This window comes from Ahaetulla prasina, chromosome 5 (assembly GCF_028640845.1).
Source record: "Ahaetulla prasina isolate Xishuangbanna chromosome 5, ASM2864084v1, whole genome shotgun sequence".
NCBI classification, from domain to species: domain Eukaryota; kingdom Metazoa; phylum Chordata; class Lepidosauria; order Squamata; family Colubridae; genus Ahaetulla; species Ahaetulla prasina.
In genome coordinates this window covers 64,441,587-64,455,097 of record NC_080543.1, presented here as the reverse complement: position 1 = coordinate 64,455,097, position 13,511 = coordinate 64,441,587, and the positions used below count along the sequence as shown (strand labels likewise).

General features: G+C 35.5%; 1 protein-coding gene across 6 annotated transcripts in view; it reads right to left on the bottom strand.

Moving 5' to 3' along the window:
• Nucleotides 1-109: 109 nt before the first annotated feature.
• Nucleotides 110-13,511, bottom strand: part of MED14 (mediator complex subunit 14) — a 91,864-nt gene continuing 78,462 nt past the window's right edge. For 3 of the 6 annotated variants that reach the window (XM_058186182.1, XM_058186183.1, XM_058186188.1), the window contains 7 exons: nt 12,515-12,715; nt 5,714-5,949; nt 4,459-4,638; nt 3,878-3,985; nt 3,654-3,779; nt 2,855-3,044; nt 110-672 (listed from right to left, as the gene is read on the bottom strand). In XM_058186182.1, the coding sequence (XP_058042165.1) occupies nt 599-672; nt 2,855-3,044; nt 3,654-3,779; nt 3,878-3,985; nt 4,459-4,638; nt 5,714-5,949; nt 12,515-12,715 (1,115 nt within the window). In that variant the 3' untranslated portion in view covers nt 110-598. The remainder of the gene's footprint in view (nt 673-2,854; nt 3,045-3,653; nt 3,780-3,877; nt 3,986-4,458; nt 4,639-5,713; nt 5,950-12,514; nt 12,716-13,511) is intronic. The other 3 variants (XM_058186184.1, XM_058186185.1, XM_058186187.1) reach the window with 2 other exon arrangements.

Here is a 13,511-nt window from a genome sequence, read left to right as displayed (position 1 = left end):
CCACTGGTTACTAGAACTCAAGATAGCTGAAAGCAAGGTACTGTCTGAGAACCAATTAAACAGCCATCCAGCTTCTTTTCCTATATAAATGCACATTTTAAAAATACCCTTTATTTTAAAAAAATCTAGTTTATTAAATATTGCTTTTGCGGACATGTTTATAACAAGTCCATTTTTAACATTTCAAAGCAGTAATATTAAAATACAGTTTCAATATAAAGTTTTTCATAGTTTTACAGTATTCAAAAAATGACAGTTCTGCTTTTAAAAAAGACTATTACACCAGGACATCAGAAAAAAACATTTAAATAAACAAATTTGGCATTTTCATAATCTTTGAAGTATAAAACAGAATATTAATTCTTTACTTGCAAGTGGATACATAAATTTATTATGAGTCTGAAATGTTTTAAAACATTTTAAGAGTGCTGTACCAAAGAAAAAAAACTGATGACAGTGCATCCCTGAAAGTAGGCCAATCCATTGTATCAGCTCTTTTAAAATTGTGACACGTGAAAATGTTTCTTCCATTCTAAGTAACCAAAGGCTTTATTTCAGAGTTTTCCATTTCATCTCATTTTTACCCTTGTATAAAAGCCTATGGGCGCCCACCAGGGGGCAATGTAAGGTTAGCCATTAAATCACGAACAGCTGCAAAGATTGTACACTCACCTAGAACAAGGGAAAGAAAAAGAAGTTAGAGAAGTGAATTACATTATGGCAGTGATAAACACAAAATGTAAACAACTAACTAACAAATACACAATTTATGCACCATAAACAGAATTCCAATTGTCTATATTACTGATTTGTTCTAACTTACTAGAAAGTGTGCAGTTGGTATAGAAAATAAAAGGTATATCTTTTAAATACCAATTACAACATAAGATACACAAATATCCAAGCTAATGAGATTTTCCATATGCAGGAAAGAACATGCATTTAAAAGAGCCAAAAGACAAACTGTTGGTTGTGGATTAGCAACCAAATTCTATTTGGCTGTAAATATTTTTCTCAGTCTCCCATGTATATACTATCCCGTGTTCCTTAAAGGAAATGTGAATGCTAAACTATATTGCCAAAGAATGACCAATTCATGCTTATAGTACTGGGGAACGCTTCTGATGACTATTAAAAAATACAAAGCAATTGGACAGCTAGTGCTGGCATTGCTGTTAACAATTACATTAACTATTCTGTAATATTTTTCAATCTTCAAATGAAAAAGTTATTATTAAATCAGAATAAGAAGTCAGTAGTATTTGGAATTAATTATATCAACACTATACAAACCATTAAAAAACCTCTAGGAGAATCCCAGCACTTCTCTTGACAAGTGACTCAAAGACAAAAGAAAATCCACAATTTCAAAAGTGATAACTCAAGCAGAATGTTTTTTATTTTTAACCTGGCAAAAACTACACAAACTGTATGCCTACAGCTTTTGAAAATGCTGCTGTGTTTACCTTTAAAGAATACAATTAATGAAGCCTTTATAACACAGGAAGCTTTCCAGCAGAGTATATATGTTACTTAAATGTACACTGGGCTTCAACTTACTATTTTAAAATGACAAAGCAGTAAAAAGTAGTCATGGAGTTGTCTCAAAGCTTTCATTTAAAAGGCATGCATTAATTATTTTGATGCCATTATGTTTTATAGCAATGTGAGAAAAGATGTTGCAAGTTTAAAACCATATATGCTAATTTTATTTTTTTCCAGTTTTGGTTAAGCCCCAAGTGTAGAGTCAGATGACCAATGCTCCACTAATTGTTCACTGCTTAAGTAACTCAGTTAAGCTACTCTCTGAAGCATGCATGAATTACAGGTAGCCCACATAATAGTCCAAATGCTAGCGACTATTGCATGAATGTTGGATAATTCACCTTAAACCATATACCTTGGTGGAAATATATGGCTTACTGTCCCAAAATCATTTACCTCCATGACGATCAGAGGTTCAGACGGAGTATTACTAAAAATAAAGGCAAGCATTTGAAGAGGCATCATCCATACCACCTCAATCCTATAAACTGCTTGCATATAGTTGTAGTGTATATAGTGCAATTTTAGAATCACTGCTCATCAGTATGATTATACTACCCTATAAAGCCAATATAATTATTTGTAATTTCAAACCAAGCCTGAGAGATTAGTGTCTTGGGCAGAAATTGCAAACCCAACAATAAAACTGTTGAAAAAAAAGTGCATTTCAAAAGTTTCTAACACTTTTATTAAGGGAAAAAGAGAAACTGAATACAAAAGTATCTCACAGAAACAAGGCAGCACAGAAGAGAAGATACAGTCAAGACAAGATGTTAGTTATGAAATACAGAAAATAAAGCTAGTACTATAATACGTTACTTTGTAAATAATTTATAAATCGGTCCATCTTGCTGGCTCCCCGATTTTCCTTGAAAGAGTACAAATGAAAACAAGATAGGCAACCAGCCTTATAACAAATAAATTACAATAAATGGGAAGATATATTCCTATAGTGCAGGATGACTAACAAGTACTATATTTCACATAAGTATATACAGTGAGTCACATGGTAATGCTTAAAATAGTGTAACTATGACCACAGTAGTATAAGTCAAGTCATCAAATGCATTACACTTCCTTGGTCAATAATATAAAGTCCATGTCATGTCAATAATACAACCCTTCTGACATCACAGAGCAGTATATTCAGACAGTTTATCATGTACATGCATTAACTAAAACCAGGTTTTAATAAAACCAATGAAGGCAAAGCAAGAGTCATGATAAAGTGCAATATATAAAGTGTAATTGTTGAAACTCTGGCAACTCAAGCATACACATGATTTGACCTACTGCACATGTACAGTACCTGGCCGTGGTGAATTCAGTTCTGCAAACCTCTTTAGAATATTGCTAACCATCATGGGAGCAGCAACTGAAGAGTTCTGCTGCCGGGGAATGTCTGCCTGCTGGGTGGTACCCGAAGCCATGTCATAAATGATTGGAACGATTATGCTCATGGCTTCCTGTGGAACTGCAGATTTTTGTGTTAGCTGAAGCTGCCAAACAGAACAATATATACAATGTTACCAGAGTAATTCTGCATCTATACAGTGTTTTAAGATCATATTTAATATTTAACTGCTGAATAATTCTACTAAAGAATTACTAGAAGTGTTCATGGAAAAGCAAGACGAGCAAATAATGATACATGCACCATAATCTCATATAAATGATGCAATTTATGTATGTAATTGTATCATCTGTACTTATATCATGATGCAGGTGCCATTTTAATATTATTAGGGCTTGTTATAGTTGCTGGTAATAGCTATGTCTGCATATACGAGGTTAAAAGGCTGTTTCAGAAGAAAATAGGTGCCTTTTGATTTTTTTCTGCTGCTTGGAATTCTGGAAGTTGTTCATAAATGTATTAGTTTAGGGAAGGCAGCACTATCGGCACAAATTAAATAGGAACTATTTTTTAAAATCTAAGTAACTAGACTAGTTCCAAAAAGGTTTTATGTGTCTTTCAAAAGATGTTGTTAATATAGGTTATACTAGTCATACTTAAGCTCAGGTAAAGCAGTGAATTAACTTTATTACATGTGTTCTTAAAGACCACACCCAATAGAATCATCAACATTAGAACCCACTATTTTACTTACAAAGAACAACATTTTTGATTTCAGCACAACCGCAGGTGTTCCTGGAGGTGCAATCGGTGGAGCACTTGGAGGAATTGTCAAACAAAACTGTACATTCCACTTCAGCTGGCTTGCCTGATCAGGAAACTATTTAATAAAATATACCATTGAAATAGATAAATAATCCACTTTCAATATAAGAAGAGAAAATACTTGCAATAATGATGAGAACAAAATGGACTTACCAGCTCTAGCTTCATGATGTGTACACAATCCCGAAGAATATGTGTATGGGCTCCCAGTAGCTTGGTAAAGGCTATTAAAGTATTAGCTTTGAATGGTGGCCCTGCAACCTGCAATAAATGCAGTATTTTTATAATGTTTCTTAGGTAAGTTTTCCCTGGCTTTATCTCCAGAATAAATGTAATTTCTCTAATTAGTAACATTGTGAAAGTTGTAGTTTAGTTCAAATGAACACCACAAAACTGGGAAAAGCTGGGTCAGATGCTCATGGTTGGATACAGTTTTTAAAATCTTTTTCAATGTTTCTCTGCTTCTGATCATGGAACAGTGGCTTCTGTTCTTTCCATGAAAATTAGTTCAAAGACCTCTTACCATGAAAAATCACAGCACCCTAACTACTTTGTTCATTAAGCCCTCAGTTACATTACAACAGGGGTGTCAAACTCATGTTGTCACATAGGCATCACATGAGGTATTGGGACTTTTTTCCTCTTCGCTAAACCAGGTGTGGGCATGACACATCCGGCCTGTGCCCCGGGAGTTTGATAGCACTGCATTACAATAACATGGGACATATACATACCCTGGTTTCAAAAAATTTCTCCAAAACTTGCAATTCTTCTTGCTTCCACTGGCCTGCAGTTTCAGGTGCTACTTTTAGTTGCAAGGTCTGGTTAGTTTTGGGATTAAGGGCAACTCTGCACTTCAGAGCATCTGTTTTGAACATGATCACTCCAGGTTCATTGGCATTGAGTAGCTGCAACTGTTTTTTAAAAAAAGCCAAGATATCTGATTAAAATGAAAGTTCTTATCCAAGCTTTATTATGGTCTGAATAGCAACAGAAAGTTTTATTTAAATGGAAATGAAAGGCATCATTGCTATTGGCTGATGAAATTTAACAGGTTCCTCTCTGTCAATAATTAATAAATAAGTTGCTTAATTATCAGTACAGTAGCATTACAAAAATATCTGAACATTTAAACTGTGAAGAACTGCATACTGCTTTATACTCCTACCACACGAAAATACTTTATTATCAAGTCAGCAGTGGGCATAGTATCTGATATCTTAACAAGGCAATACATATTTTTCCTCAACTCCTCAAATATGAAATATATCTCCGATAAAATTCTTATTTTGCTACTAATTATAACAGATTTATGATGACTTGGACAACAAACAAGTTCATGGAGGAGTCAGAATTTGGATCAAATGTTTCCAAATACAGATAGTCCTCAACTTACGACCACAATTGAAGCCAAAATTTATGTTGCTGAGTGAGAAATCTATTGTGAGTTTTGCCCTATTTTATGACTTTATTTTTTACATTTGTTAAGTGAATCACTGCAGTTGTTAAGTTAGTAGTATGGTTGTTAACTGAATCTGGTTTCCCCAATTACTTTGCTTGTGAGAGTCGCAAAAGGGGATCATTTCACCCCAGGACAGAAATGTTGAGTCAGTTGTCAAGTGTCTGAACGTAAATCATGTGACCATGGGGATGCTGCAAAATGGTCATGTCACTTTTTTCAGTGCTGTTGTAACTTCAAACAGTCACCAAGTGAACTGATGTAAGTCAAGGACTACCTACTAAACAAGATGCTTTCCAACTTGCATTCCTAGGAACTTAGGTATTTTTCAATAAAAGGACTGATAATATAGTATTGGTTGAGTCACATTTGGGATAAACATATATTGTTTCATATGCTTCCACACAATTAAAAACATGGTTTCCAAAAGTACAATTTCTACTTCCCTGCATACTGAAGCTAGGAGAAAAATGAAGCTTTGCCTTTCAGCAACTGCTTAATGGAATTAAATTTTTTAATCCTACTGGTACCGTTTCCTGCTGAATAATCCTTTGGAGATGCCTCCTCATAATAACCGATCCAAGAAAACGTTCAAGTGGTGAACAAAGATAACTTCCCGCAAGTCCTGGCATGAGTCCAGGGGTTGGTGAGGGCAGCAATAAAACATTCAAGGCACTGTGAGTGAGAATTGTTGGTATGGATGCAGCCCAGGAACGGTGAGGTAGTTTACGCGGTGGAGGCATATTGGTTGGCACTGCTTGAAAACCTAGTAAAAACAAAGATCTTATTCTTCCTGCCCTTACATAGAGTAATTGCAGACTCACAGTGCTTGGTGAATTTCCACAAGATTTTTCCTCAGGTCCTACAACACCAGCAATTCTTTTTCAGTTTGATCCTAGTCTTACCCAGACATAATAAAAATCTGAATGACTGTGTAATTATTATTACAATAACAATTTAAAAAATCATTTATAACAGCCTGATATTATTTTGTATATAATCGAAATGATGAAAACTTTATCAACAAATGTTAAACTTTGGAGGCTGAACAGAAGGTAAATGTACAATAAAATACTATTTCTGTATAAGCATTTTCTTGATTTTTTAAAAAATCACACCATTTATTATATTATTTCATTTACTTATTGTTGCTATTTATGTTATTTTAAATAGATATTTTTATTATCACTGTTGTATATCACTCAGTACTTACTGAGAGCTTGTTGACCATGGTGGAAGATAAATCCAGTAACTAAGAAACTAAGTGAGTAGAGCCAATTTGGTGTAGTGAACAGAAACTGGGAAACTATAAGTTCTAGTGTCACCTTAGCCACAAAGCCAGTTGGGTGACCTTGGGCCAGTGATTTTCTTAACCAAAGTGGGCAATGTCAAACCAATTCTGAAATCTTGCCAAGAAAGCTGTAGGGACTTATTTAGGCAATCACTGGGAGTCAATACTGCTGGATTGACTCCTGGTGATTGTGAAGTCACTCACATAAGTAAATAAGTATTTCTGAAATTCTAAACTGCTTAGCACATTTCTAGCTTCCAAAAGTATAAACATGAACACGCAATACCTGTAGATTTGTGTACATTATTTATTTCTAGGTGTTTGGAAATTGCACACTTGTTTTGTTGCTGTCACTAGACCCATTGAGCCTTCTAAATTCACTCTTAATTCACTTCCAAACTGGCAGCTTATTATCCATCAGAAAAAATCAAATTGATTGCTCTGTTAAGTTTGAGAAAACTCCAAATGCAGAGCTGCTGCTATTATTATTATTATTATCTCTTTTATTCATTAAACATGAAACTCAGGTCAACTGAACATTTAAAAATGTATCACAAATATTATTGACTGGCGCTGGTGGTTGATACAGGTTGCTGCCAGCATCCTAAGTATCAACCAAGTACCTTCCTGAGATGTACAATGTTCCAAGTAGCGCAGTTTTTTGTAGTTCCACTGGTGTTATTGCAGGAAGCTGCAATTTATTGATGTATTTTGCCTGTACACCGCCCTGAGTCCTTCGGGAGAAGGGCGGTATAAAAATCAAATAAATAATAATAAATAATAATAATAATAATTTTGTAAAATTCTTAGACATAGTACCAAGTACCCCGATGACAATGGGTATCACTGCTATATGTTTCATCCATAATCGCATAGTTTTGATGGCCAGGTCACAATATTTCATGATTTTTTCCAGTTTTTTTTCTTTGACTCTGGTGTCTCATTATATTATTATTATTATTATTATTCACAAAATGACAGTATACACAGCAAATGAGATAACTTTGCTGGATTTCGTATCACTAATCAGTAGTCAAACACTTCCCAAGCGTTTAAGACTGCGTGATGTATCGGCGGATTATGCGAGAAGATCCCAATAAGGTGGCCTTCTGCAGCTGACCAATGGTGATCTTGTCAGCGCCAATTGTTTTTAAGTGCTTGCCTAGATCTTTAGGCACAGCCCCTAGTGTGCCAAGTACCACTGGAACCACCTGCACTGGTTTATGCCAGAGTCTCTGCAGTTCTCAAGTCCTGATATCTGGTAAGTTTTTCAAGTTGTTTCTCGTCGATTCTGCTGTCACCCGTTATGGCAATGTTGGCGATCCACACTTTTTTCTTCTCCACAATCGTAATATCCAGGGTATTGTGTTCCAAAACTCTGTCAGTCTATATTTGGAAGTCCCACAGTAGTTTTACATGCTCATTTTCGATCAGTTTTTCAGGCTTATGGTCCCACCAGTTCTTTGCCACAGGTAGATGGTAGTTGTGATACAAGTTCCAGTGGACCATCTGAGCAACTGTGTTTGTGACATTGTCTGTAGTCAGTCTGAGCTATTGTCTTGCAGCAGCTCAGTATATGATCAATGGTTTCATCTCCTTCTTTGCAGAGTCTGCATTTGGGATCATAAGCAGATTTTTCTATTCTGGCTTTGATTACATTCGTTCTGATGGCTTGTTCTTGGGCTGCAAGAATCAGGCCTTCCATTTCTTTCTTAAGTGTTGTTGTTGTTGTTGTTGTTATTATTAGAAACTCCATCAACTGAACATTTAAAAATGTATCACAAATAGCATCCTAGGTATCAAATCTAATAATAATAATAATAATAATAATAATAATAATAATAATAATAATAATAATAATAATAATAATAATAATAATAATAATAATAATAATAATAATAATAATATAGTAGTAGTAGTAGTAGTAGTAGTAGTAGTAGTAGTAGTAGTAGTAGTAGTAGTAATTTGCCATCTATCTAGCCATGGGGCTACTCTAGGCAGCTCACAACCATAAAAAAACAAAGAAATAAAAAAGAAGTTTAAACAAAGTGAAAGTAAAATAATAGAACAATAAAAGAAAAATAAAAAATAAAAGAAAGAATTACCACCAGGGTTTGGTATTGTTGCTCTTATCATAAAGTGACATAATCCAACTAAATAATTATTGCTTGGAATTTATTTAGTGTCAGTAACAACATTTATTTAAGTTTTCTATACTGAAAACTTGCTGAATTGAACTGAAAACGAATTACCAGGAAAATAGCACAGTGCAAGCCAATCAGCTATGCAATTACCAATGTTTTCTTTTACAACATATACTTGAGAAATGTATAGCTAAGGTGGAGAGAGCATTGTAGGTTGTTTTTAATGAAAACCCGCCTTTGATTTCATATTTATAAGATAACATATGAAAAAAAAACCTGATTATCTTTCACAATGCTGTCTTACTCCTTATCTAATGACTTCATTTAATTATTCCACGTGTTAAAGGTATTCCTTTATCTAATGTCACTCCAACACCCACGGGAGTAAAACAAGGCTGCATTTTAGCTCTGCTGTTATTTAAACACTGCATTTCCATAATATAGGCAGGTACACAAAATTGGGGAAATCTTTTATTTTGAAGTCTGAACAAACCACTGGGTTCCAGAAGTTCTGCTGGATTGGTTTGGATAATACACATTTGTCAGAAATAAAACCCAGAATGCTCTTGCTTTTCTTAGGTTTCCAATTAAAAAAAAATCTGGATGGGGCAACTAGGGAAACACTCCTCTCCTGTCTTTGCCAGGAGTGCAAAGGCACGCTCCACCTTCCCAGCCCTTTTGGTCCCTTAATAGCCTCACCTCAACCACTGCCACTATTCTGAGGCTTGAGTGGCAGAATAAACCAGCAGCCTACCACTCTTCCAATTTCCCGCTGCCTTTCCTTCCCTCAGCCCCAGTTAATTTGGGATTTTCTCTGCTCCCTGTCCCTCAAAACCTAGAGGAAAACTGCACCAATGTTCTGTTCCCAGGCATGGGAACATTCAACATGTTTTAAATCAAGTACACAGCCCCTCCTCCCCCTGGCAACAGCTGTTCCATGCACAGAACCATTTGTGAATAAAGTATTTTGGATCCTTAACACACAATGGTCTTCCCCATTGTGAATGTGCTATTACACATGTTGATCAAGCAACAATGCTTTCTATCCTATCAGCGATCTCACCTGCCATTGGATACCCAAACAGCTTCTCAATTACCGTGTAACAAAAGCTCTGGCTTTTATGAAGTGATCTAAATTATTTAGCTGAAAACATGGAAATTCGTAACAAATCAAACTTTTCAAATATTTGAGGACTGTTTTTCAGACATCCCAAATGATACAATTTGGGACGAAAATGAAGTAAGGGAAAGATTTCTCTTTTTTAAAAAACCTTTTAGCATTCCTTCATTTTATAGTGAAGGAAAAAAATAATGCTATAAAAGGGCCTAAGAAAAACCTGATGAAAAGAAAGCCACAAATGCTATTTATGCAATATTGAAAAATGATAGGCTGAGAAGTAAACTAGGGTGTGATTTACCAATTGAGTGGCTATGTAGTTATATGCATAACTTGCTATGTCCACATGATCCCTCTATTTCATGAGTTGCACTGGTTTTATTTATTTATTTATTTATTTATTTTATTCGATTTTTATACCGCCCTTCTCCCGAAGGACTCAGGGTGGTGTACAGCCAAATAAAAATCTACAATATACACATTAAAAGAGATTAAAACAAAACATATTACAAAGTGGCCAAAATTTTAAAACAATTTAAAAAACCTTAAAATATAAATAGCCCCAATTAAAATTTAATAAAACTTTTAAGCCAGTCCCACTTGAATAAATAGGTGCGTTTTCAGCTCACGGCGAAAAGTCCGAAGATCAGACACTTGACGTAAACCAGGGGGAAGTTCGTTCCAAAGCGTAGGAGCTCCAACAGAGAAGGCCCTGCCCCGTGAGCGTACGGGTCGGTGGAAGGCATAAGGTTGTCAGTATGTTTCCAGATTCATATCAAAGATGACTATATAGTCATCATCTACATAGTCGACATGGCCTAAGGCCAGGTTACTTGAAAATTGCCTATCTCTCATGGTTTCTACAAAGCTGGTGAATGCTATCAGCTTCCTTTGATTAAACAATGCCATCTATCTAGACCTAGTACATGTACTTTTGCTGCTTCAGCACCTGCCATCTGATATGAGATCCCTTCTGAAATTCATGTAGATCTCACTCTGTTGGCATTTCATAAGGCCCTAAAAATCTGACTGTTCTCCCAGGTTGTGGATTAGAATGGATGAAGCCTGTTGATGGATGTGTTTTGGTATATGTATTTATATGAGCAATTCCTTTGTTTTGTTTCATATTATGTTTAATTGCTTAATATATTGTAAGCCAGCCAGAGTCAGTTTAGAGTTGGGCAATTTCTAAATTGAAGTAAATAAGTGCAAATTATATGATATATATTCAAAGACTGCATCTACACCTAACAACTGGAAGGATGTTACTTTTTCTATTATAATGGGAAAGATAGCATGAGTGAATGCAAAAACTAAAAAAAGAAATTTGTTAACAATGCCTGGGAATGTACTTGGCAAAATTTTAATTCAAAGGACAAGAGGTGATAATGAACAAAGGTTGGGAAAAGGAGTAAGGCTTTATATAAGACAGGGACTGTGCGTATCGAATTTATGCTCTCTAGCAAATTACTGAAAAATATACAAATGTGATAATGGAAGTTCGTTGTATATTTTTTGATTTACAGAAAGTGTATGATAATGTGAATGGGTATGGATTATTAAATGTTTTGCATTAATATGTAAGTCAAGACTGGCTGCTGAATGTGCTAATATAATATGATGGAAATAAACCAGAGTTAGAATAGATGGAATGTTTACCAAATGATTCCACGCTAAAAAAAAAAAAAACTTGTGTGATGTTCCCTTAATATGCCTAATATATTTATAGAAAATTGGTAATGTTAGAAGTTAGTTGGGGATATACCGTATTTTTTGGAGTATAAGACGCTCTGGAGTATAATACACACCTTATTTTTTGGGCAGGAAAATAAGAAAAAAAAATCTGCTTGAGAGGCTCTCCATTTGAGAGGCTACATTTGTAGCCTCCAAAAGCTCCGTCTGCAAAGGAGCCCCTCTTTGCAAAGGCACTCTCAAATGGACTTTTTGGAGGCTGTTTGAGAGGCTCTCTGTTTGGGAGGCTGCATTTGCAGCCTCCAAAAGCTCCAAAAGGTTGGGGGCCAGCCGGCCAGACTACATTCGGTGTATAAGACGCACCCAAATTTTCACCCTCTTTTAGGAGAGAAAAACTGTGCCTTATACTCCGAAAAAATACCGAAACTGTGCCTTATACTCCGAAAAAAACTGTGCCTTATACTCCGAAAAAATAGTTGGTATGTGAATTTTATAAGCAGATGAATGACAGCACTGGCTGAATCATTCCAGCAAATGTTAGGCCTGTACAATGCAACAACAAAAATATCAAATCTAGATCTGAAAATTACCGCAAGGAAATTGTATTTGACAGAGAAAATTGAGTAACAAAATATAGGCTATATACTGTATAAACAGCAAAAAACTAGAGCAAATAGTGTAATTTGATAGAATCTTTACTTGAAGATGGGAAATGGACAGAGAAATTTCAGGGAAAATGAAATAGTAAAGCTTTGGGAATTATATGGTCTACTGCAATGAATCAATGTTTGTCAAAGGAAATGTAAATGATTGTAACAGCATGCTTCTGCCCATTGGAAGTGAGAGATGGGTACATCATAAGAAACACATACCTTGGAACTTACTTATATTTCAGTAGGAAGACTGATGAATGTACTAGGCTAAGTTATTTGGAATTGGCTGACAAGTCAATAAAAAGTTCCACCAGCCTTTTATTAATTCTATTGCTAAGGGCATCAGCAAAGGAATTGATATGGATTGTAAAGAAATACTGAGTATGATTGAATTGTTACTTCTGTTTATGCAATCAACTATTGCTCATACTTACTTGTTCCTGCTCGTGGTGAATGAGATGTATCTGGTATTGGAGAATGTAAGGAAGGATTGGCTGGTGACATTCCAGGCATACGTGTTGCTGCAGAGGGACCAGAAACCTGAGGTGAACCTGGCCAATTCCCGGCACGTTGACTGGGTGACATCATTGTGTATGGTGAACTAGGGTCTACTGTGCCTGTGAAAATTCCAACATCTTGAAAACAGTTTTCTCAGAGAGTAGTATGGTAAAAGAATTGAGAAACCACAAGAATATCAGAATGGTATTCAGCCATAGTCCACCTGAACCTGGGTACCAAAATAGAATAAAACCTCCTGCCTTGACTGCTTTCACTCTATTATAATCAAGAGGAAGAAATTGGAAGTACTCACTTACTTCAATTAACTGTAATTTGTCACACATGACATATGAATTAGGAATTTAGGTTTGTTTAAACTATGGTTTAACAAGTTTAACAAAAATAAGCTACAAGTTACACTGGACCACAAAGGTTTTGCTTCCTGAACACTACTGGGTGTATCTTATAGATTTTTGATGATTAATCACAAAAATAAACTGTAATTTAACTTATTTTATAGAAATCTTCTGTTTTTACACAATGGCAATGTACCCCCTTAGGAATGACAATCTGTAAATCATATTTAAGACCTGAATGCTGCTGTGTAACGGAGTGGGCTCTTATCATTTACTCTAGTCTCCTGCTGACCTAGCAGTTCAAAAGCTTGCAAATGTGAGTAGATAAATAGGTACCACTTCAATGGGCTTATTAATGGAGATAAAAAAGAGTCCCCAACTGGGTGTCCCCTGGGCAATGGAAATGTCACCAGCTAATCCTTTCACCCAAGAAGCTCTGGGTGCTTCCAACACAACAACAGTACCTGCTGGCTATGCTGTAGACATGAAAGAAACTTACAAAAGCATGGAACTGTTGTTGAAGCACATCTAGTACACCAAGAACAATTGGAATATTTGGGGAGATCTAAAAGTAGTG